We start from the raw sequence: 25882 nt of genomic DNA, 5'->3' as shown, positions 1-25882 counted from the left end.
CCCACAATGCATTTGCCATTATGAGTCATGACTGTGGCTGTCAGACTCCTGCAATGCATTGTGGGACTTGTAGTTCCTTAACAGCTGGAGGGCCAAGTTTGCCCATGCCTGGTCTAGCTGAATATGTTTATGGGTCTCGCTGACCAAATTTACTGTTCAAAGGACAACAAGCTCATGTTTCCTGTGGCTTGCCGTTAGCTAGTCTGGCATATGTGCAAAAAAATTCTGCTGAACATAGGGCTTCTAGAAATGCCTCTATTTCTCTCTCTAAGGCTCAACACACACCATACAATCTTGGTTGTACAGATTTACCAAATCTATGTAGTATAAGGGCCAACAGATTGAAAATACCTTGGATGATTGATTGGATAAGCTCTTATACTACATGAAAGTGGTAAGATTGAACAACCTAGATTGTATGGTGTGTGTTGAGCCTTAGAGAAATCCTCCTTAACCACTTAGTGACATGCAGACGTATTAAAACGTCCTGCTGGAGCCTCTGAATGGCTCCAGGACGTTTTGAAAACGTCATGCATTGCTGCGCGCGCGCTCCTGCGTGTACGTGCGCTCCCGCACATGCACGTGCATTCCTGTGCACGTGAAAATAGTGAAAAAAACATTTTAAAAAATTACACCTTTATTTCCAAATACTATATTGTCACCATACTTTGTACTAGGGACATAATTAAAATCTTGTTATAACCAGGACAAATACGCAGATAAAATGTGTGGGTTTTATGTACCGTAGCAGTGTTTATATTAAAAACATAGGGGATGAAATTTGAGAAATTGTGTGTGTTTTTTTTTTTTTTTTTGTTTGTTTTTCCATTTTCCCCTTGTTTTCCCCTTTAAAATGCATAGAAAATAAAGTAAATACTGAAAACAAAGATCAACCCCTAAAAGCCCAATTGGTGGTGAAAAAAAACAAGATATGATCATTTCATTGTGATTAGTAGTGATTAAACTATTGGCAAATGAAAGGGATGAGCACTGAAAGGTGAAAATCGCTCATGTCCGTTAGGGTAAAAACCTTGGGGTGAAGTGGCTAAAGAGAAACTCTGCATAGCAAGTCTTTTTACTAAGACCATTTATCTAAAGAAACTGAGGGCCCAGAATTCAAGCATATACTTAAATTCCAACAATCTCTACAAAAATACCCTTACACCAAGCGTTTCTTTGAGGTATGGGAAAGCTTTATAGATTCTTTATAGGGGCTCTAATCTAGTGGCTCCTATAATGGAGCAAATTATCGACTCCTTTCAATTGCAATGGTATCAGAAGCACCTGCTGTTAAATGACCCACCAGTATTGGTTCCCTTTAGTTGACAAGTCCATTGTGTGTTTTTTTTTTTTTTTTTTTTTTTTTTTTTTTTTTTTAATCCCCCTTTGATTAAAAATGTCTTATTCAATGTTTTTCTGTAACTTGTGATAACCTTCAGCAAATAAAACATGTTTGAAACTATAAAATTATCAGCTGATCTGTGGAGAGCTCCCATACATAGTTACACCCCCACTCACACACTCGGGTTCCGGTACCAAACTCAGAATCTTCAGAGGGAGGGGACGGAGAGGGTCGGCTAATGATGTAATGAGTGAGAGATCCACGTGTGCGCGTTTGTAAACAGTCTTGTATGTTGGAAGGATCTCACCCACTGCCGGGGGCTGCTCAACTGATTACTCCATTGCAAATGAGAGTCAGCTGTGAACAAGTTCACATGCAGCCACATGTAGAATAAGAAGCAGCTGCACGCTGTTCCAGATCTCTGGAGACTCCACACAGGTAGCTCACACAGAGCTTCAGGGCAGGGTCAGACCCTTCCCACCTACGCGTTATACCTGCCCCCTTGCAAGCTTCGTCCACTGTCCTCTCTTCTCACTCTCAGCTTTTCTTCCTATATTTTTAATTCTCCAAAATCCAACTGGTGCAAGGGCATTCAATCTGTACATCCATCTAGACTCATGTTGCTGTAACATGAGTCCAGACATCCATGATATAGAGAGAGAGAGAGAGAGAGAGAGAGAGAGAGAGGTGTGTGTGTGTGTGTGTGTGTGTGTGTGTGTGTGTGTGTGTTAGAGAGAGACACACGCACACACACTTCTCTATATCTATCTATATAATATATTCTCAGCCATACAGACCCCCCCCCCCCCCCCCCCTTGATTTATATGAGAAAGGTAAAGCTTTTGTGTGGGAAAGGCCACTGATTGGAATGAAGTTTCAATCCTTGGACAAGGTTCCTCTTTAAGTCAAACATCTGATCTGCATGCTTGTTCAGGGTCTATGACTAAAAGTATTTGAGACAGAGGCTCACCAGGACAGCCAGGCAATTTGGATTGTTTAAGGCTGCTTACACACAGGGACGTTACAACAGGCGCACGTTAGTGCAGCCTGTAACGCTCCTCCAACGCACAGCAATGTAACACAAGTGGGCTGTTCACACTGCCCAAGTTGCATTACATGTAATGCTGCACGTTCTCCCGAAAGTGCAGCATGTTACGGCGTTACAGCAGCAGCTTAAGCCACGTTAGACTGTTTGCACATGCTCAGTCATGTTGGGGAGGAGCGGAGAGCGGCCAGGCACATGGCTAATTAATATTCACTGCACGTTGTGACGTGCAGTGTTTACTTCCTGGTGCGGCCGCTCTGTGCGGCGATTGGCGGGCGGGACCACGTGATGCCGCATGCGTCCAAGAGTACGCATCACGGACGCCAAAGTGAGCTGCACAACGTGGCTCACTCTGACGTCCACATCGAAGAGCACCAGGCCTTGCGTTAGGTGCACGTTATGCGACCTTAACGTAGCACCTAACGCAACGTCTTGGTATGCAAGTAGCCTAAAAGAAAATTAATATGGCAGCCTCCTATATACCTCTTGCTTCAGTTGTTCTTTAAAGGGACTCCGAGCAGTGCAGAAACTATGGAAAGATGCATATCATTTTGAAGCTCTCTTTCTCCTCTTTCCAATGATATATAAACAGCCGCCCTACTCCTTTTAGTTTTCGCTAAAAGGCGTAGGGCGACGATTTAGGTGTTGTCAGAAAGAGGAGAAAGAGCTTTAAAATGATATCCATCTTTCCATAGTTACATTGTATTACACAGGGCGACTTTTCTCCAAAGTCAGCAGCTGCACAACGGAGCTGCTGACTTTAGGAAAAAGTCGCCCTGTGTAATACAATGTAACTATGGAAAGATTGATATCATTTTAAAGCTCTCTTTCTCCTCTTTCTGACGACACCTAAATCATCGCCCTACGATTTAGTTATCTCTATTTTCGCGAAATCTTGGCCATTTCAATCGCGAAAATTGCGAAAACAAAAAGATAGAGAGATAGATAATATCTCTTTTAGTTTTCGCTATTTTCGCGATTGAAATGGCCACGATTTCGCGAAAATAGAGAAAACTAAATCGTAGGGCGATGATTTAGGTGTCGTCAGAAAGAGGAGAAAGAGAGCTTTAAAATGATATCCATTATTTATATAGATATAGATATATATTTGGTTTGGTTTTTGTTTCCAATATATGCTTTGTACAGAGGTTCTAAATGCTTTGGGAAATATTTCAGTAAATATTCCCCAATCTCTGTCCACTGTGTAATAGAACAGCTTTGGGAAGATGATGCAACTTATTACAGCTAATTATGCTGATTTGCTTCTACTGAGAACTATAGAGTGAGCATAGCTTTGTCCATGCTACAGGCAAAAAAGACCTCCAAATAGGAGTTTTTGATCGGACACTGATGATGGTGCCTAAGTAATGCTTGGGTCCCAGACTTGATTCCACCCACTATCTGCATAGTGCTTGTGAGCCTGAATATGCCCATAATACATGCCTGAACAGTATCAACCATAGTAATATGCAGGAATCCTCAGCTTTCCAGCTTTGATCAACATGTCAGACATTCCCTCATATGCTAACAAACTGTCAAAGAAAAAATGCCCTGCGCTAACTAGCTAGGCTAAAGTCACTTATGCAAAAAATGACAGGTGTTATCCTTGGAGCACTTCGGAGTGTATGGAGAAAACAAAAAAGAAGCGCTCCAATAGTGCATTAAAATTTTTAATGCGGGTACGCAATATAAAGTTGCACTTACATTTAGGTTTCTTTAAAATCAGCGTGTAGTGGCCTGCCCATGATCGTAACCCTCTGCCGCGGTCTGGCTTGTTCCGCTGACTGCGGTGTCGCCAGGAGGGGAAGGAGGGGGCGTGACTACTCATGTAAATGCCTCCACGTTACACTGTTGTAACGTGGAGGCATTTACGTGAGCGGTAATGCCCCCTCCTTCCCCTCCTGGCGACACCGCAGCCAGCGGAACGTGGAACAACAATGTCGCATCTCCGGGTCCTGGTCAGACCACGGCAGAGGGTTACGATTGTGGGCAGGCCGCTACACGCTGATTTTAAAGAAACCTAAATGTAAGTGCAATTTTCTATTGCATAGCCTCATTAAAAAAATTTAATGCACTATTGGAGCGCTTCTTTTTTGTTTTCTCCATTCCCTCATATGCTCCTTGATTTTCTGCTCTTAAATACATTGCTTTTAAAGTACTTATTCAGGAGCCCAGACACTGGCCTCTTCCTGTACCATAGCCTGTTATAGGCTATAATCCTCTCAGAGGGAGTCTGTACCTGCCCCTTGAAAAGCAACATGCTGCAGTCCAAGCAGGAGCCATGCCCACAGACCCTAAAAGGACCTCAATTAATCCAGTTAGCCCTGGTCATGTGACCGAAGACATTTGGTCATTTGTGCACTCTGATTACTCGGCTATCGGACAATATTTTGGATCTTTTTTCATGGAAATATTTTAAAGCATTATGTTTTCTTAGCCTGATCTTATTAGGACCTGAGGAAGCTGGAAAGAGTTGGCTGGAGCTCTTGACCCTATGTATGATTTGGTAAAGGGGGAAGAGGCGCCCAGAGCAGATAAAATACGTTAAAAACAAATAAAATGAAAAAAGTGAGGAGGCTTACCTCAATGAAGACAAATTCACGTATTAATAGAATTTTATTGCACTGGCAACGCGTTTCGTGGGTGCATACCCACTTCCTCAGGCCAAATAGCAGTGCCTAATAGTGCTTGTAGCCACAAATAAGGCGCCTTATTTGCAATAAAATTCTATTAATACGTGAATTTGTCTTCATTGAGTTAAGCCACCTCACTTTTTTCATTTTATTTGTTTTTAACGTATTTTATCTGCTCTGGGCGCCTCTTCCCCCTTTACCTTGTGCCTTCACCCTCCTTTTGGAGGGGGATCAACCCTCTTTGACCAGTTTAGGTCATTTGAGGTTTGCTTTTTATCAAGAGTGCGACCATCACCAGCTCTGTCTGGTCACCCGAGTGGAGTCGGGGTTATACATCTCCTTCTCCTTCTGCAACCCACCTTTGTGAGTATAATACATTCACATTTTTTACATGCTTCTGGTACTGTGACATACTGCACCATTTGGGCTCCTGTTGTCTCTGTGTTTTCTTCCTGCAGGGTGCAATTTTTATTATCCCTACTTTTTGTCCGTCTATGTATGATTTAGTATATATGTTACAGCCAGAACCCCGAAGTTTGGCCACTTCGCGTTGTGGCTGGCCACTTCGGGTTCTGGCCGGTCAATGTGCGGTCCGAAATGAGCCGAATCCTGGCGGCTCCGATCATGTTCCCCGGCGCTGCCTCCGCCTCCGCCTCCCCACCACAACGCGAAGTGGCCAAACTTCGAGTTCTGGCCGTAACATACAATATACAAAGGATTTTTTTTTTCATTTACCTCAAGTGTGTGTGTGTGTGTGTGTGTGTGTGTGTGTGTGTGTGTGTGTGTGTGTGTGTGTGTGTGTGTGTGTGTGTGTGTTTCTTCCCATTTTTATCTTCCTCAATGGTAGATAACTAATGAATTACATTCAGGAAGCTATTATTTCTTGTGTCACAGGAGCCCAAACTATAGAAGTTTAGCTGTTTATCTTATTTTGATGCCTTCATAATCCTCTAAGGCCTTGGACCTCTGTTTCAAGTGCTATTGTTATGATTTTGAATTCTGTTAATGAGCTTTTGATGTTAACCATTGTAATAAAACAGAATATACCGCAGCAGGTCATTAGAATCTAATTTTCAGTTATGTTCCTAATGAAGAGTCTGATAAATAGTCTATGCTGCACTATTGAAAATAATTGAAAGTAATTTTACCCATTGTGAATGTGATGCCATAATACAGAGGTGCCCACACTTTTTCGGCTTGTGAGCTACTTTTAAAAATTAGCAAGTCAAAGTGATCTACCTATGTACAATTTTAGGAGCACACTTGTATATACAGAATAGAAAATATAGTGGGGTCGGGATCTACCATGAAGGCCTTCGCGATCTACCAGTAGATCGCGATCTACCTAATGGGCACCCCTGCCATAATATATATATTAGTCAAACTAGTTCTGTGAGTTGGCTTCTTTACTAGCTAGAGTGTGTGCGTTTTGCATGTATTGTATGTAAAGTTCAAACTGTAAAGAGTGAAGTAATATATGGAATGCCACCACACCATATACAGTGTAGTGACCGCTGAGGTCTGTTCCTTTAATCATTTGATAGGCTTTCCGGTTATAAATAACCTTGGACATCTTGACTTCTCACACGAGATGCTTTGTTGTGTAATCCCCCAGGCTGGCAGAGAGAGCCTCAGTGAGGTTGTTAAACTCCAAATCCCTGAGCTACTGTAGAGCAAAGACAACATTGACTGCTGCCACCTAATCAAGATGTATGTGTGGTTTTATTAAGTGCAGTTTATGAATATACAGCAGTGATCTAATTTAAAAAGCCTAAAGTGATTTCACAGGTCTATCTGCATAAGGAATATATGCAAAACGTCTGCCAGAAGGATGTTTTCAGTACAAATTACCATAGTCATGTCTGACAGATATCAGTGTTGTCTCACTGCCTTCTGCATGATTGTCGTTGTTCCAAGTGCGTTCGCATCAAATATTAGTAACCGAGTCCTGTTTGTACAGCCTGCTGCACTGGACATAGATGGTACTTTGCCCTGTCATTGATCCTGCTTCCCAGAGGTGCCTAGACTAATCTTCACTCTGCTTTTGACCTGATACGATTTCTGCAGTCCGTGGATCTGCCAAACATGTGACAGTTTGTTTATAATCACATTTTGTTTTTACCACTGTGCTTTCTGTACTATTCCTTCCCATCCAACAATTCCACTCCATATTATTTATTTATTTATTTTTCCCCATTATGAAAGGTCAAATTTAAAGAGACACTGAAGCGAAAAAAAAATTATCATGTAAAGATTGGTATGTGTAGTACAGCTAAGAAATAAAACATTATGCTGGGAATACACGGCTCGATTTTGCGCCATTTAGATGGCTCGATTGATCATTTCCGACATGTCCGATCTCCCGCCTGATCGATTTCATGCTCGATTTTGCATAGGGAACAATGGGAAAAGATAAGAAAAACGAATGGAAGAAAGTCGCCTACACAATCGAGCGTGAAAATCGAGCCATGTATTCCCAGCATTAGGAGCAGAGACATAATGAGAATGTTTCCAGTACAGGTTGTACAGAGTTGAGAAACTCCAGTTATCTATGCAAAAGAGCCATTGAGCTCCATGACTCCCAGAGAGCTCTGTCTTCTGAAGCTTGTTATCTTAAGTGTTTCACAGGTTTTGTTTTGTTTTTGTTTTTATCTTCTGCAGAGAAGGGTTCAAAAATTCAGTAGGCTGCTCTGTAAAATCATTTAGAATGCTGAGTAGTGTGTAAACTGCAAATATTAGAGAATGATGCAATGTTATAAAAAAAAACTATATAACTGAAATTAAAAATGTGAGAATATGGTCTTTGCTACTAATGTTATAGTAATTATCCGTACTACACAACCAATTCATTATATCATAATTTTTTTCCCCGCTTCAGTGCCACTTTAAAATTCCACTATTACAACTGTAAATTGCTGTGCACCTACAGTACAGACCAAAAGTTTGGACACACCTTCTCATTCAAAGAGTTTTCTTTATTTTCATGACTGTGAACATTGTAGATTCACACTGAAGGCGTCCAAACTATGAATTAACACAAGTGGAAGTATAGTACATAACCAAAAAGTGTGAAACAACTGAAAATATGTCAGGTTCTTCAAAGTAGCCACCTTTTGCTTTGATTACTGCTTTGCACACTCTTACAACCCAACTAGTGCATGAGACCTGCATTGCAACAGTGGCCTAGTAATATGGGATTGGTGAGTGATTGGTCGCAACGCTGTCGACAATATGTAATGTGACAATCACTCACCAATCCCATATTACTAGGCCACTGTTGCAATGCAGGTCTCATGCACTAGAGACTTCTGGAAGCGGATTCACTGTGTGGTGTGCATAGTAAACATTTAAGATTGGTTGGAGGTACCCATACATGTACTATCTGGATTGTATGTACAATCAGTAAACTAAAAATATCAAGTTTGCGCTGGAAAATCGGGTAATTTTACTGCCACCACTCTGGTTTTAGGGAGGAAAGAGACTCCCGCTAACTATTCCTAAAAAAAAGAAGAAAACTGTTATTTACAACCCAACTAGCAAAACAATTTATAAGAAATAATAGAACAATGCGGTAGAATGACTCCTCAGAGGGTAGATCCTTTGTAGCAACAATCAGATGACCAGAACAGGCACAAGACTGAATGATAAAATTGTTAGTTTTATTCTAAAACTACTGTGAAGTTTAGGAGGTCGCAGCCAGCATGCAGTACACAGTTGTATAAAACACAAAGTCTGTTTATTTTGCAGCAGTAATATAAACAGCTTACTCCAGCACACATTGGAAAATAAATGGCAAGCTTACTTCAGCTTTGTAGTCCATATAGTAGTAGTAATAGTCCAGCTTATTCAGACACAGTTCATTTAAGCCAAAGCCATACAAACAGCAGTCCAAAGTATGGTTTGGTTTCCAGCAATGGCCTCAATTCACTAAGCTTATCAAACACTTTATCGAAAGAAATCTAATTTTGACTTCACTAAGGTGTTATAAATTTATCAAATGTTTTATCGGTAAAACGTTCAATAAATCTATAACACCTTAGTGAATTCAAAATTAGATTTGAGGTAAATTATCAAAACACACGCGCACACACACACACGTACGTTTATTGTGGTATACCTGTGCTGACAGACCTGCACAGTACTGTTGGTAACCTGAGCTCAGAGCATATACAGGCATTCCTGTCAGCTCTGACCCCAGAGTTTGATCTTCAGCAGCTGACCTCTGATCACTCTAGGGCTAGGCAGCTGGCTGAGATTTGTAGTCCCACATCCGTGAGGATACTACAGTGCGACTACAACCTGCATGTGCTTAGTGGCCAAACCGCTAAGCCACCAGCAGCGGAAGCTCAATCAGAGGTGTACAGGGAGAATGGTAATAACTCCAGTGGACCCATTCCCCAGGCAGCATACACCCCAGGTGAAAGCATAGTTAGAAGCCCATGCAGACAAAATGCAGGAAGTACTAGGAGTGTATAGCCACGCGAGAATTGGCAGATGAGGGAAATGTAACCCCCCCCCCCCCAACCTCTCGTACTCCCAGAAGGCCTCGTTGAAGCGCATTTCAAAACCTTCACAAAAACCTTGGGTAGAAAAGTACAGCAGTTCACAGAAGGGACCCGGGGACTTACAAGCCCTTACGGCAGCTCCCCTATCACACCCCTCCCCAGGTGCAAGCAGAAGTAAAGTTGAAGTATGAGGAGATTTTACAGATGGCTGTCCTCTGCAAATCATCTAGCCCACAGGCCGCCAGGTTCTGTGAGGACTATGGGAGGCCGGACGACCTCACAATAACCGATGCGTATCCCATGTCTCCCCTCGGTGATTTGTTGGATTGGCTGGCATCAGCCAACTATCTAACAATCATGGATCAGAAGCACGGATACTGGCAGATTCCAACTGTTCCTGAGGCGCACCTGGAATCCACATTCCTCCTGCCATTTAACCTAAATGGCTCAAGCGGCTGTCTTTTGGTGTGATTAATTCCCCAGCCACCTTTCAACAGGCGTGGAACGACCTGTTGGGAGGCAAGCACGGTTGTACATTCGCGTACCCAGATGACATGTGTTCTGCCCTTCATGGGAGCAACACTGCGATCACTCATCCCTGGTACTAAAACAGCTGTCAGCTGCCAATCTGACCAATGAACCTGACGCAGATCAGATTGTCATGAGAGGTACAGGCCTCTCTGGGAGCAGTGGGGTACTACAGGAAGTTTGCCAAGCCCTGTAGCATCCTGGCTAAATTACCGACCAACACAAAAAGGGCAACCTCACAAGGTCATGTGGAACCCAGGCTTTCCCGCTGTAATGAACCCAAGTAGCAAGTTGGTATTGTTTCAGTCGTGGTCTTGTGTGACCAGTCCTTCCGCAATTTTTTTTTTTTTTCCCCCCAGGAGGTGTCACGCTCACACGGTTCCGGAGAAAACAGCGTGTGCGCCATTTAAGTCACAAATGCAAATGTCATTGCAAGTAACAAATGCAAATGTCATATTTTTTTTCCCGTCTCTTCTCCCTGGCTCTTTGATAGCTTCTAGTTACCGAACCTTACACCTAAGTGTGAAAAGCTGGTCACAAGCATCCCTGGAAGAGTTTTTAGGCCATCTATCAGAGATTAGGTGGACAGAAGCTCATAAAAAGCATCCTTCTCTAGACTGTTAGGAACCGACCCAGCAGGTTTCCGACACGTAGCTGCCTTCTGGCCTGACTTGACAGAGACAGGAGTGATCCCTATCACTTCAGCTGGGGACTTCCAAAAGTTCAACCAACCTTAAAAACTATATTTAAGAATGGGCACAGTTTTGTAATATTTCCGGTGTTACAAGGCTACCAGGTCCTTCAAATTCGCAGAGTGTGTTGGATTTCACGTGCCACTGGTCCTGAGAGATTTTCAACCATCTGGATCTTCCAGAACCTGTGCTACAAACGGTGGAAGTCAAAAACTGTGTTATGAGCCATCCATTGTCATCATGTTTTGTATCAAATGATTTGTAAAATTATGCTGAGTGTGAATATGCATTCTGTTTCTTGGTGTGACCTATGGGCACAGAGACCGGACAAAACAGGAACAGAATCTCAACTCTGCCTTTTCAGTAAGCCAGCATCTATTTAGTAGGAGACCTTAGGCAAGTCCTCCCTAACACTGCTACTGCCTATAGAGCGCGTCCTAGTGGCTGCAGCTCTTGGGCGCTTTGAGTCCGCCAGGAGAAAAGCAAGATATAAATGTTATGTCAAGGTCCTTCATCTAAAATCTTTGTCGAATAATATACCGACAGCCAGCTGGACACTGGCAAAATCACTTGGCTTATTTCCCAAAAAGAGCATGACAATTGGCCATCTTGGACTTTCTCCAAAGACTTGCGATTGCCGCATGGACTACCAATAACCGTATTTGAACTGTATATTAAGACATTCTGTTTCTTTTCATCTCTCCCCTTTTTTCTATCAAACCAATGTGTTCTGTCTGACAGGTATATTTATCTGTGGGTTAAAGTATACTGTGAGTTATGTAGTTTTAGAATAAAACTAAAAATTTTATCGTTCAGTCTTGTGCCTGTTCTGGTCATCTGATGGTTGGTACAAAGAATCTACCCTCTGAGGAGTCCTTCTACTGCATTGTTTTATTATTTTCTTATAAATTGTTGTTTTGCTAGTTATAGGTTGTAAATTCTTCCTTCTAGGAATAGCTAGCGGGAGTCTCTTTCCTCCCTAACATGAGAGTGGTGGCAGTGAAATTACCCGATTTTTCCAGCACAAAATCAATATTTTTAGTTTACCGATTGTACACACAATAGGGATTGTACATGTGTGGGCACCTCCAACCAATCCTAACAGTTTACTATGCACACGGTGAATCTGCCTAGAGAAGTCTCTAGTGCAGGAGACCTGCATTGCAACAGTGGCCTAGTAATACGGGATTGGTGAGTGATTGTCACATTACATATTGTCGCTACGCTGTCCACAATCTGTAGCGTCAGTCTGTTCACCATACTTCCAACCATCGGAGGTGACTATTCCCCGATTTGGTAACGGGAGCAGATTACACGGGATTGGCACACACTGTCACATCACTACCGTCTGACAATCTAGCAACCGGTGTTTTAACGTCTTTTAGACGGGATCGCGGGGCTGGATTGGCACACCCCCGCACATACATTTTCTTGCATTTTGCGTGCGTTTTAACCACTTCCCGACCGCCTAACGCACAGAGGTGGCCGGGAAGTGGAGCCCTGAAGGACCGGCTCACCCACAGAGGCGGCGGTCCTTCTAAGGGCATGGGCGGAGCGATCGCGTCATCCGTGACGCGATCCTCCGCTGGCGCCTGTCACCGTTCGCCCGCCGCAACATGCCGCCGGCTATACGGAAGCGCCGGCGGGATGTTAACCCCGCGATCGCCGCATACAAAGTGTATAATACACTTTGTAATGTTTACAAAGTGTATTATACAGGCTGCCTCCTGCCCTGGTGGTCCCAGTGTCCGAGGGACCACCAGGGCAGGCTGCAGCCACCCTAGTCTGCACCCAAGCACACTGATTTCTCCCCCCCCCTGCCCCAGATCGCCCACAGCACCCATCAGACCCCCCCCTGCCCACCCCCCAGACCCCTGTTTGCACCCAATCACCCCCCCTAATCACCCATCAATCACTCCCTGTCACTATCTGTCAACGCTATTTTTTTTTTATCTCCCCCAATGCCCACTGCCCCCTCCTGATCACCCCCCCACCCCTCAGATTCTCCCCAGACCCCCCCCCCCCCGTGTACTGTATGCATCTATCCCCCCTGATCACCTGTCAATCACCCGTCAATCACCCCCTGTCACTGCCACCCATCAATCAGCCCCTAACCTGCCCCTTGCGGGCAATCTGATCACCCACCCACACCAATAGATCGCCCGCAGATCCGACATCAGATCACCACCCAAGCGCAGTGTTTACATCTATTCTCTCCTCTAAACACCCACTAATTACCCATCAATCACCCATCAATCACCCCCTATCACCACCTGTCACTGTTACCCATCAGATCAGACCCTAATCTGCCCCTTGTGGGGCACCCAATCACCCGCCTACACGCTCAGATTGCCCTCAGACCCCCCCTTATCAATTCGCCAGTGCATTAGTTACATCTGTTCTTCCCTGTAATAACCCACTGATCACCTGTCAATCACCCATCAATCACCCCCTGGCACTGCCACCCATCAATCAGCCCCTAACCTGCCCCTTGCGGGCAATCTGATCACCCACCCACACCAATAGTTCGCCCGCAGATCCGACGTCAGATCACCTCCCAAGGGCAGTGTTTATATCTGTTCTCTACCCTAAACACCCACTAATTACCCATCAATCACCCCCTGTCACTGCTACCTATCAGATTAGACCCCTATCTGCCCCTAGGGCACTCAATCACCCGCCCACACTCTCAGAATGCCCTCAGGCCCCAGCCCTGATCACCTCGCCAGTGCATTGCTTGCATCTATTCCCCCCTCTAATCACACCTTGAGACACCCATCAATCACCTCCTGTCACCCCCTAGCACACACACCCATCAGATCAGGCCCTAATTTGCCCCGTGTGGGCTCCTGATCACTCGGCCAAACCCTCGGATCCCCCTCAGACCCCCTTCCGATCACCTCCCCAGTGCATTGATTGCATCTATTTTCCCCTCTAACCACCCCCTGAGACACCCATCAATCACCTCCTGTCACCCCCCTAGCACTCCTATCCATCAGATCAGGCCCAATACAACCTGTCATCTAAAAGGCCACCCTGCATATGACCGGTTCCACAAAATTTGCCCCCTCATAGACCACCTGTCATCAAAATTTGCAGATGCTTATACCCCTGAACAGTCATTTTGAGACATTTGGTTTCCAGACTACTCACGGTTTTGGGCCCGTAAAATGCCAGGGTGGTATAGGAACCCCAGAAACGGACCCCATTTTAGAAAAAAGACACCCCAATGTATTCTGTTAGGTGTATGACGAGTTCATAGAAGATTTTATTTTTTGTCAAGTTAGCGGGAATTCTATGAACTCGCCATACACCTAACGGAATACCTTGGGGTGTCTTCTTTCTAAAATGGGGTCACTTGTGGGGTTCCTATACTGCCCTGGCATTTTAGGGGCCCTAAACCGTGAGGAGTAGTCTTGAAAACAAATGCCTCAAAATGACCTGTGATTAGGACGTTGGGCCCCTTAGCGCACCTAGGCTGCAAAAAAGTGCCACACATGTGGTATCGCCGTACTCAGGAGAAGTAGTATAATGTGTTTTGGGGTATATTTTTACACATACCCATGCTGGGTGGGAGAAATCTCTCTGTAAATGGACAATTGTGTGTAAAAAAAATCAAACAATTGTCATTTACAGAGGTATTTCTCCCACCCAGCATGGGTATGTGTAAAAATACACCCCAAAACACATTATACTACATCTCCCGAGTACGGCGATACCACATGATTGGCACTTTTTTGCAGCCTAACTGCGCTAAGGGGCCCAAAGTCCAATGAGTACCTTTAGGATTTCACAGGTCATTTTTGTTTCAAGACTACTCCTCACGGTTTAGGGCCCCTAAAATGCCAGGGCAGTATAGGAACCCCACAAATGACCCCATTCTAGAAAGAAGACACCCAAATGTATTCCGTTAGGAGTATGGTGAGTTCATAGAAGATTTTATTTTTTGTCACAAGTTAGCGGAAAATGACACTTTGTGAAAAAAAAACAATTAAAATCAATTTCCGCTAACTTGTGACAAAAAAATAAAAACTTCTATGAACTCACCATACTCCTAACGGAATACCTTGGGGTGTCTTCTTTCTAAAATGGGGTAATTTGTGGGGTTCCTATACTGCCCTGGCATTTTAGGGGCCCTAAACCGTGAGGAGTAGTCTTGAAACGAAATTTCTCAAAATGACCTGTGAAATCCTAAAGGTACTCATTGGACTTTGGGCCCTTTAGCGCAGTTAGGGTGCAAAAAAGTGCCACACATGTGGTACCGCCGTACTCAGGAGAAGTAGTATAATGTGTTTTGGGGTGTATTTTTTACACATACCCATGCTGAGTGGGAGAAATCTCTCTGTAAATGGACAATTGTGTGTAAAAAAAATTAACAAATTGTTATTTACAGAGATATTTCTCCCACCCAGCATGGGTATGTGTAAAAATACACCCCAAAACACATTATATTACTTCTCCTGAGTACGGCAATACCACATGTGTGGCACTTTTTTGCAGCCTAACTGCGCTAAGGGGTCCAAAGTCCAATGAGCACCTTTAGGCTTTACAGGGGTGCTTACAATTTAGCACCCCCCAAAATGTCAGGACAGTAAACACACCTCACAAATGACCCCATTTTTGAAAGTAGACCCTTCAAGGTATTCAGAGAGGGGCATGGTGAGTCCGTGGCAGATTTCATTTTTTTTTTTTGTCGCAAGTTAGAAGAAATGGAAACTTTTTTTTTTTTTTTTTTTCACAGTGTCATTTTCCGCTTACTTGTGACAAAAAATAATATCTTCTATGAACTCACTATGCCTCTCAGTGAATACTTTGGGATGTCTTCTTTCCAAAATGGGGTCATTTGGGGGGTATTTATACTATCCTGGAATTCTAGCCCCTCATGAAACATGACAGGGGGTCAGAAAAGTCATAGATGCTTGAAAATGGGAAAATTCACTTTTTGCACCATAGTTTGTAAACGCTATAACTTTTACCCAAACCAATAAATATACACTGAATGGGTTTTTTTTTTATCAAAAACATGTTTGTCCACATTTTTCGCGCTGCATGTATACAGAAATTTTACTTTATTTGAAAACTGTCAGCACAGAAAGTTAAAAAAATCATTTTTTTGCCAAAATTCATGTCTTTTTTGATGAATATAATAAAAAGTAAAAATCGCAGGAGCAATCAAATAGCACCAAAAGAAAGCTTTATTGGTGACAAGAAAAGGAGCCAAAATTCATTTAGGTGGTAGGTTGTATGAGCGAGCAATAAACCGTGAAAGCTGCAGTGGTCTGAATGGAAAAAAAGTGGCCGGTCCTTCAGGGGTAGAAAGCCCTAGGTCCTCAAGTGGTTAATGTGTTTGCGGTTCACATATGCATTTTGCTTGTGTTTTTTATATGCTTTTTATGGTAATAGGAAGCGGAAATACATCATCAAACTTGTGTTATTTTTTAAAAAAGCGCAATGTCTCTGCGTCACCATTGACTTTCATTATGTGCATTTTTGAAAAATATGCAACAAAACCAGCGTTTTTAAAACCGCACATTGCATAACGCAAGTACATGCGGCCTGTTGACTTGCACTATGTGCGTTTTTGCAGTGGTTTCCGCAACGCTAGCGTTTCTGCTTAGTGTGTTCCCTGCCTCTCACTGGTAACTACCAGTAATTAGAAGTCACACTCCGGTGTTGCTGAGGAAAAACACTTGAGAGCTGCGAACAGATAACATTTTCAATAGGTCAAGGTTTGTCTTGACCTATTAAAAAGCTGAAGTTATTCACCTGAGGCAATCCAAAACTTCAGACCTAGATTTTTAAACTTTTTATAATCAAAAGAATGAGTTTCTAGAATAGTCCTATTTAGGATTAGATTTGCATATAAAATTGTTTTTTAGTTTTTTTGTTTTTTTTAATCCATTTTAAAGTGACACTGAAAACTTGATATGAATATTCTACAGGGGATGGACAAAATAATGTAGACACCTTGAAAATCAACAAAATATATTTTAATATGGTGTAGGTTCACCTTTTGCGGTAATTACAGCCTTAATTCTCCGAGGTATTGATTCATACAAATTGTGAATTGTTTCCAAAGGCATTTTAGCCCATTCTTCAGTCAAAACACCCTCCAGTTCTTTTAGAGACGACGGTGGTGGAAATCGACTTCTTACTTGAATCTCTAAAAACGACCATAAATGCTCAATGTTGAGGTCTGGGGATTGTGGTGGCCAGATGAGGTGCTCAACTTCATTAGAATGTTCCTCATGCCATTCTTTAACAATTCTAGCTGTATGGATTGGGGCATTATTATCTTGAAAGATGGCATTCCTCTCCGGAAACCTTTCTTGAACCATAGGATGAACTTGGTCGCCCAAAATTCCTAAATGGTCTCGGCTGTTAAAGCGGTTTAAAACTCTGACAATTTTCAACAAAAATGTGTTTTCCTACCTTTTTTTTATAACCCATACAATTATCATATTTGCTTTTGTGCACAAGTTATTCATTTAGACATAACTTCCCAAAGTTCAGTTAATTTATTTTTAAAGCTGCTGGTGCATTTTATTCATAACTGTTGTAATTCTGTTGTGAATGTAGCCACCAGTGATTTCTGATCTGTGTTTCACCCCAGGACTCATCAGCTGAAGTCTTGTACAGCCAGAGAATGTTTACATAAATGTATCAAGTAAAGAATGTGTACACAAGATAAGCTTAACAGCAGTTCGGATGCAGGTTCTCCCTGCAGAAGAGTCAGCCCTGTGATGTAACCCTTTGAATGCTGTTTTACTTAAAAAAAAAAAAAAAAAAAAAACATTAGTATATTATATGCTGTAAATAATCTTTTAGAGCAAAGAAGAAATTCTGGATTATATTCCACTTTAATTTTCTCATGAAGGGAAATCATTGGCCCAGCAGATTTCCAAGAAATAGCACCCCAGATCATCACAGAACCCCCGCCATGTTTTACGGTTGGGAGAAGGCAGTCTGGATGAAATGCTTCTTTCGGCTGTCTCCAAACGTACACTCGGCCGGAGGTCGGAAAAAAGGTAAACGATGATTTGTCAAAGAAAATCACATATTTCGACTGCTCGAGGGACCAATTCTGGTGGTTTCTACACCACTCTAAACGCTTTGAAACATTTGTCTTTGAGAGCAGAGGTTTTCTAATTGCACTTCTTCCGTGGAATACAGATTTGTGCAGCTCCCGATGAACAGTTTTTGTGGAAACTGGGTTCTGTAGATGTTCGTTCAGCTCTGCAGTGATTTTAGGAGTCGTGGTCTTGCAAGCTTTTCTAACAATTCTATTTAGAATCGACGGTCTCTCTCAGACAAATTTGATTTTCAGCCACAACTGTGCTTTGCTGAGGACGTTTTTCCTTCTCTTTCAAAGGCAGTCATTACTTTTGAGACAGTACCTTTTTGAAATGCCAAGCATTCGGTCAGTTTGTTACAGTAGCGCCTGCCATACGAGCACCAACAATTTGGCCTCTTTGAAAGTCTGCCTTTTTATAAATTATAACCAACTTTTGTTTAAATATCTGTAAAAAAACACAATTAATTTAATTAAACATATAAAATTACAGATAATAAACAAATAATTTAACATGTCAAGTTTTGATTGCTTAAAACCTGTTCAAAGATTATGATGCCAATATGTTAGGTGTTTCCATTATTTTGTTATATTATGAACACATTAAAGTGAACCTAAAGGCAACAAAAAAAATGCCAGGAGGCCGCAATAGCAGCATAGGGGGCGATATACAGGCTGGGAACGTGAACAATCGCTCGTGTTCCTATGCCTGTCGGCCGGTGACGGCCAAACCGGAAGTGTTCGCCGGCGGGTCCTGGGCCATCGGAGCGGGGCTGCGAGGGCACCAATCGTCTGCAGGGGGCTCAGGGAAGCCCCAGGTGAGTTAATCTAATTTTATTTTTTGGTTGACTTTAGGTTCTCTTTAAGCATCAGCAGGTAGTCTCAGCCTTAAAGTGGATCCGAGATAAACTTTTACTCATTGCATAATTGTTCCTTTCCTATACTTTATAGAGCATTCCTCAAGCCAAATACTTTTTTTTGTTTTAATACTTTAATTCCCTATAAACTAAACAAGCCACTCCAACAGGTTTTCAGAGTGCCAAGGCATTTTCAGACAATAGCAAGGGCTTAAGGCTCATACACACGTTGGAATTTTGCAAACGACCCGTCGTTTGGACGTCCAAACGACCAGTCGTTTGGATGTCAAATCAGGCGTGTGTACAGTCTGTCGTTCAGCTGATAAGACTTGACTTAAGCGGATCGCTTAAGTCCAGTCTTATCAGCTGAACGACACTGTACACATGCCCGATTTGATGTCCAAACGACCGGTCGTTTGCAAAAATCCGACGTGTGTATGTAGCTTTACAGGATCTCAGTCTGGGCAGGAGGAGGGGAAGTGTTACTAGCCATTGACTTTAAAGGCAGAGGGGAGGAGGAGAGGGGACTGAGTTTACACACAAGAAAGCCGATACCATCTCCAGCCCTTAGACTGTGACAATATGACAAAAAGAATGTGACTGCCCTCATTGTATCACAGGAATAAATAATCATACACTTTTTAAACTTTTGCAGCTAGATATGCAGTGTAAACGATCTAAACTTTAGATAAGAGCTCTATCTATCTATCTATCTATCTATCTATCTATCTATCTATCTATCTATCTATCTATCTATATATATATATATATATATATATATATATATATATATAGATATATATATATATATATATATATATATATATATATATATATATATAGATATATAAATATACTGTATATACACAAGTTACTTGTTATAGATAGTTTTTCATCTTGGATCTGCTTTAACAAAAAAAGTATTATAATGTGAAAGCAACCTTTTAAATTCTAATTTTAAACTTTGGTTTAGGTTTGCTTGCATTGCCTTCTGCTAAAACACAGTCCCTAAACTGATAGGCGTTAGATTGTAAACTCCCCTATGGGATTGTAAATTATTTAACAATCTGATGTTCTGTACTATGGCAGAATTGTCAGTGCTATATGAATGTGTAAATAAAATAACATTTCCCATAAAAATGTTCACATTTAAGCTTGAGTGCCTTGTATCAGTGCAGTGGTCCTCGAAGAGCTATTCCTCAATTTCTAAGTTACATACCTACCCTTTTTATAGAAGTTCTGATACTAACTTTATTGTAAACTTGCACTAAACAAATGCTCGGTTTTCAAATGAATTTTCTGCAGCCTGCAGGCATTCGCTGATTTGTTGTCTGGGTAACCTTTTTTTGTTGTCAGCTATGAAATTGTCTTTGTCTTCTTGCTGTGCTTATTTGTATAGCGTATACCCAGGAGATGAAGTCTTTGTTTACTTGAGCTTGGAATTTATAAAGAATGCAGCTAATAAATGGATCCTGGGAAGCTCATTATATTCTGAACTACCAGCATCCATTAAGTAAGATCTAGACACAACTGCATATTAGCAATGTGAATGGAAGGGTTTTTACAAACTGGGCCGTATTTACTGATGTTTTCTTTCTAGGTCATTTGGAAAAGATAAGTAATCCTACAAGCTTGACATGGCTTTATTTAAAGCCTAACTAAACCCAAAATTAAACACATAAATGCAAACGCTTTCAGGATTTTCCTTGTTCAAAGTAGTAATGTAGCTTGTTTTAAATATTGAGTTTGGAAATTAACTTTTCTGATTAAAAAGGAAAAAAAAACCCTTGTAAAGCTGTGCATACCTGCAGCTGTGCACCTCTGTAAAGCCTTAGGAACTCTAGACACAGCTTGTCAACTTGGGAAGCCCTACCTCTTCATATAGATACTATGTTTACCTGAAAATAAGCCCTAGTTGGAATTTCAAGCATGCTCAAAATATAAGCCCTACCCCGGAAATGAGGAAGAGGCGACTAGCAAGCAGGGACACAGCGGTGCAGTGCCAATCGGGCACAGGTCCTGTCATCCCAGCACACAGCAAGGTTATCAGCTGTGTGCAGGGATGACAGGGCAGGTGCCTGATCAGTACAGTAGCATAGCTTTGGATCCAGCAGAGGATGAGGCGGAACAGTGAGGAAGGCAGGAGGACACACAGCACAATACAAAGGGACAGGAAATATTCTGCTGATACACTTCCTGATAGAAATATAAGACCCCTCCTGAAAATAAGTCCTAGCACATCTTTTGGACAAAAAATTACTATAAGCCACTATAAGCCACTATCTTATTTTCAGGGAAACACTGTATATGACTTCCTCTGCACTGCTGAGATTCTAAAGTATAGTATGGTAGTTGTCAAGTGGACACACCTGAGTAGCCTGGACACACCTGAGTCAAGTTGACACAACCAGCAGCAGAGTTCAGACAGTGAAGAAGATAACTTTTATTGCAGTTCCCAGCATACAGTATCTGAATTGTGAAAAATAAATTCTGTCCATTACTTTGGTTCTTTGCACTGTTTACATTCATTTTTTCCTGATTGCTGATAGAATTAGCCTTGCTCAGTTTTGAGTTACTTTTTTTTTTTAATGGGTATTCACTGTAGTCATACACATGCCTTCAGTCACAAAACTTAATTCAGTAAACTTTTAGTATGGTCCAATATGACCCATGCATACTTGCCACCAAATGGTAAACTGTCTAATAACTCCAGTCGATGGCACCTATTGAAATCACTTTTTTTTTTCCCTTAGTTGATATTTTCAAACCTAATCAATAAAATGCTTTTAAAGCCATAAGCAAACCAGAAAATACACTTATATACGTTAATTTGACTGCACCTTTTCACTTTCTTTTTGGTACTTTTAATTGCAGAGTTCTGAAAAGTAATTTTAAACAGGTGAAAATGTTTCTCCTATGGGGAAAAAAAATTGAATTGAATAAGGGCCAATGTTTAAGGAGTTCAGAGTTCCTATTCACACAAAAGACTGCCCGACACGTGTTTCATGGCCAAAAGCTGCTTCCTCAGAGACACACTGTGTACAAACATCCAAAGTCCAAAGACACCGCAATCTGCATATCAAGAGAAAAAGGACCTCCCTTTAGTCCATGGATACATGGAACCATCGTTGAGAGCCTTTTTCTCTTGCTATACAGATTGTGGTGTCTTGACTTTGGACCATTGGATGTTTGTACACAGTGTGCCTCTGAGGAAGCAGCTTTTGGCCATGAAACACGTGTCGGGCAGTCTTTTGTGTGAATAGGAACTCTGAATTTGTATCCATACGACATCTCCGCAATTTGAAGACTTTATGAATGAAGAATAAATAAGAGAACATTTGGTTCCAAGAAAACCCCTATTGTCTGTTTGTTTGATATTGATTGGTCATAATATTAAAGGGAACCAGAGGCCCCAGAAAAAAGATTCTATACATACCTGGGGCTTCCTCCAGCCCCATACGCACGGATCACTCCCACGCCACCGTCCTCCGCTTCCTGTATCCGGCTGTCCCGTAGTTTTGGCCATTCGGCGGCAGCACGCGGCCAATTGTCCGCATCACGGGCTCCCGGCATACCCTTACGCGTGCAGCTGCACGCGTAAGCGTATGGAGGGAGCCCCTGCTCATGCGGACAATTGGCCGCGTCCGCCGGAGGTGACGGGACCCGGTACCGGCGGATCCAGGAAGCGGAGGACGGCGGCGTGGGAGCGATCCGTGCATATGGGGCTGGAGGAAGCCCCAGGTATGTATAGAATCTTTTTTTTTTATTTTTCGGGCCCTCTGGTTCCCTTTAAGGGGTGGTACAATACTATTTTATTGTGTTGATAGCAATAATGGTATAGTACTTTTCAGAAACCTCTAGCAATGGATGTTCATGGTGTTGGAGACAAGCCTGTGACCCCCAGTGCAACAAACCTCTTGCTTTTTTATTATTTGAATGTTCTGTACAGAAGCTGGTACTGTGCAAGAGGGTGGGACTCCTTGTGCCTTAGTATTTGATATGGATATTAGATGTGTTGTACAAATATTAACACATCTTGTTTTTCTCTTTTGTAGAAGACTGCAAAGGAAAATACATCTCTCCATTCCATGATATTCCTTTGTATGCTGATGAAGCCAAGGTAAGCATATATATCTGTTTTAACACCTTTTCAGTTTGGCTTGTTTACATGTAACATCGCAACCAGAATTGCACAGTTGTTTTAGGTGTGGGCAGTAAGCAAATGTCAGTCATTTTGTTAGCTGGAAATGAAAATTCTTTCATGGTTTTTCAAGGATTGCATAAACCAACGTAGCCTCTTCTGTTAAATAACTTATTGAATTACCAGAAGAACAAAGGTGGGTATGCATATCCTGCTGGAATTTAAGTAAGTGTGGAATCAGTTGCTGATGAATGTGGTCAGTATACTGTATATGCAAACACAACTGCTGCACTCTAAACACGTTCACAGCACGCTGGAACACTAAAAGCATACCTGTGGTGTAACAAAAATACCAAGCGGTACGCTAATGTTTTCAAGTTCAGTGTTCTCCCCAGGCTCTTTTAGCCGGGTGCTCCACCAGGCTGTCATAGGTTTGCCTCCTAATCCTCCTCCGATGCTGTAAGCAGAGGGACCCAGAGAAGTGCCAGCCCTGCATTTCCTCGGTTGCGCCCCGTCTGGCTACTTTTTCATGCCACCCAGCTGGAAAAAAATTCAGGGGGGGGGGGGGGTTAGGGAACACTGAAGTTATAACTACCTAGCATGCCGTCTGTGTAATCTTTAGCTGAGCTCTGAACCCGTGGCCTTTCTTTGTGAGACAGTTAAAGGCTAATGTCTTTCTGGGCAAGGAGGCGGTAATACACTCCAGAACCTGGCTGATCCGGGGCTTTGCTGAGGTCAACGGACAAACAATCATATAGATGGATCCTATGTTGTTTAAAGTACCGTATATACTCGAGTATGAGCTGAAATTTTAGGACCAAAAAATTACCCCAAAAGTGGGGGTCTCAGCTTGTACCCGAGTTTTAACTTAGTGCTAGTGTCGCCCCCCCTCTATCAAATGCCGGTCAGCTCGTGCGGGCAATTTCCTAATTGTGCAGGCAGAATGCACTGCAGTGATGTTATGTCCCCATATCAGCCTCCATATCCTTCTCACCTCGGGTAAAGATACTTCCAGTCAATATGCAGTTGATATAACTGGTGAACATTATCAATGTCCTTGTTTTCATTTTTTTTATATTAGGTTTGATATATAAATACTTAATCTAACATCTAATATTTTCACATAGCACATGCCTACCTTTCTATCATTTTTAAATTCACATTTTTAAGATATAACTGACTCCTTTGTTGGCTGCCAATGCTCGATAACTCCGTTCTTCTGACTGGCAAAAACGTTTAGCCTATGTGTTTTTCTGTTTGCCAAGAAGCACAGGAGCTGACTTATCCAGGCGTCAAGTCATGAAACTCATCAAATTGTTCATATAATACTGGCAGTAAGAAACAAAGATGAAGAGAGCCATTCAGTTAAAAGGTTTTCAACTGACGATTTTAGAGTCCATCCAGTTTGATGCGTTTTATAGCCGAGATTAAAGCCGTTCTCCAGTCAAAAAAAAAATAAAAAATTACAAATATTTAGGGGGCATTTCCAGTCCCCTTGCACTAGTTTTAGAAGTAAAGAATGTTTAACAACAAACACCTGATACTCGCAGTCTCGAGAAAAAGAAAATACACCCACTTTTTCAATTTAAGGGGTTTTTTTGTGTGCATCAGGACATAAAATAATATATTGATATACTCTCCTTGTCATTAAAGTACATCTGAGCAGAGGGGGGATAAGGAGGCTGACATTTGTTTCCTTTTAACCTCCCTGGCGGTACGCAGTTTCAATGTCTGCGTCCGCGGGAGGATTTTTGCCTATAAAATTTTATTTATAGTCTTCAGCTAGCACTTCGCTAGCCAAGTATGCAACCCAAGTGCCTCCGGTCCACTCTGAACCCCATCCCCCCACCCCACCCCCCGATCGATGCCGGTAATATTTACCCGTCCACTATCCCGCGAGAGCCGCAGCTTCACTGTCACGACGATCGGGCATGACTAGCGAAACCGAGAGCTGATTGGGAGGCTGTGCCATCGCGGGATCCCTGGGGGGGGTACGTATACCGGCGGCGATCAGAGGGGACCGGAGGCACTTGGGGGGGGTATACTTGGCTAGTGAAGTGCTAGCTGAAGACTATAAATAACATTTTATAGGCAAAAATCCTCCCGGGGCCATGCAATCACTGTCGGGCTTACCGCCAGGGTGGTTAAACAATGCACATTGCCTGGCTGTCCTGCTGATCCTCTGTCTGTAATACTTTTAGACTTACGCTGGGAATACACTATTTATTTATTTATTTTTCGGCCGATTTTTCTTATCGATTTTCCGAACGTTTTTCTGAACGGTTTCCATTCACTTCTATAAAAAAAAAATAAAAAAAAATCAGATCCGACATGTTGGAAATTAACTATCGAGCCATCTATCTGCCAAAATAACTCGTGGTGTATTCCCAGCAGGGATGGGCTCAAATTCGGGTGAATCCGGTCCACGCGGCGGTCATGTGATTACAAACACTTCCTTCTTCCGGGTTAAAGGAGGAAATGTTTGTATTCACGTGCCGTGCGTGGACCGCATTGTGGGAGGCGCCGAGGGACGGACCGAAGGAGACGTCAGGTAAGCTTGAACCCCCCGCCCACCCCGCACAGGTAACTGGGTGAAATCTGGATAGCAACTATTCGGATTCACCCGAATTCGAATTTGAGCCCATCCCTGATTCCCAGCCTTAGGGCTGGTGCACACCAAAACCCGCTAGCAGATCCGCAAAACGCTAGCAGATTTTTAAACGCTTTTTTTTATTTTTATGAGGCGTTTTGCTAGCGTTTTGCGGATTGCTGCTGCGGTTTTCAGTATAGTAGATTTCATATATTGTTACAGTAAAGCTGTTACTGAACAGCTTCTGTAACAAAAACGCCTGCAAAACCGCTCTGAAGTGCCGTTTTTCAGAGCGGTTTGCGTTTTTCCTATACTTAACATTGAGGCAGAAACGCATCCGCAATCCAAAAAATGCCTCACCCAGGCATTTTTCGTTTCTGCAAAACGCCTGCCGCTCTGGTGTGCACCACCCCATTGAGATACATTGACCAAGCAGATCCGCAGCCGCAAGCGGATCTGAAAACGCCCAAAAAGCCG

The 25882-nt window shown here is 42.5% G+C and overlaps 1 protein-coding gene across 1 annotated transcript in view; it reads left to right on the top strand.

Annotated features, from left to right (window-relative positions):
• The window catches only part of LOC137534116 (inorganic pyrophosphatase-like), a 138121-nt gene that overhangs the window by 19669 nt on the left and 92570 nt on the right, over positions 1-25882 (top strand). Inside the window, exon 2 of the mRNA XM_068255487.1 lies at positions 22730-22794. Within this exon, the coding sequence (XP_068111588.1) occupies positions 22730-22794 (65 nt within the window). The remainder of the gene's footprint in view (positions 1-22729; positions 22795-25882) is intronic.

The sequence above is a fragment of the Hyperolius riggenbachi genome, chromosome 10 (genome assembly GCF_040937935.1).
Source record: "Hyperolius riggenbachi isolate aHypRig1 chromosome 10, aHypRig1.pri, whole genome shotgun sequence".
In the NCBI taxonomy this organism is placed as follows: Eukaryota; Metazoa; Chordata; class Amphibia; order Anura; family Hyperoliidae; genus Hyperolius; species Hyperolius riggenbachi.
The sequence above is the reverse complement of the archived record's forward strand: the minus strand, read 5'-3'. Positions and strand labels throughout refer to the sequence as shown.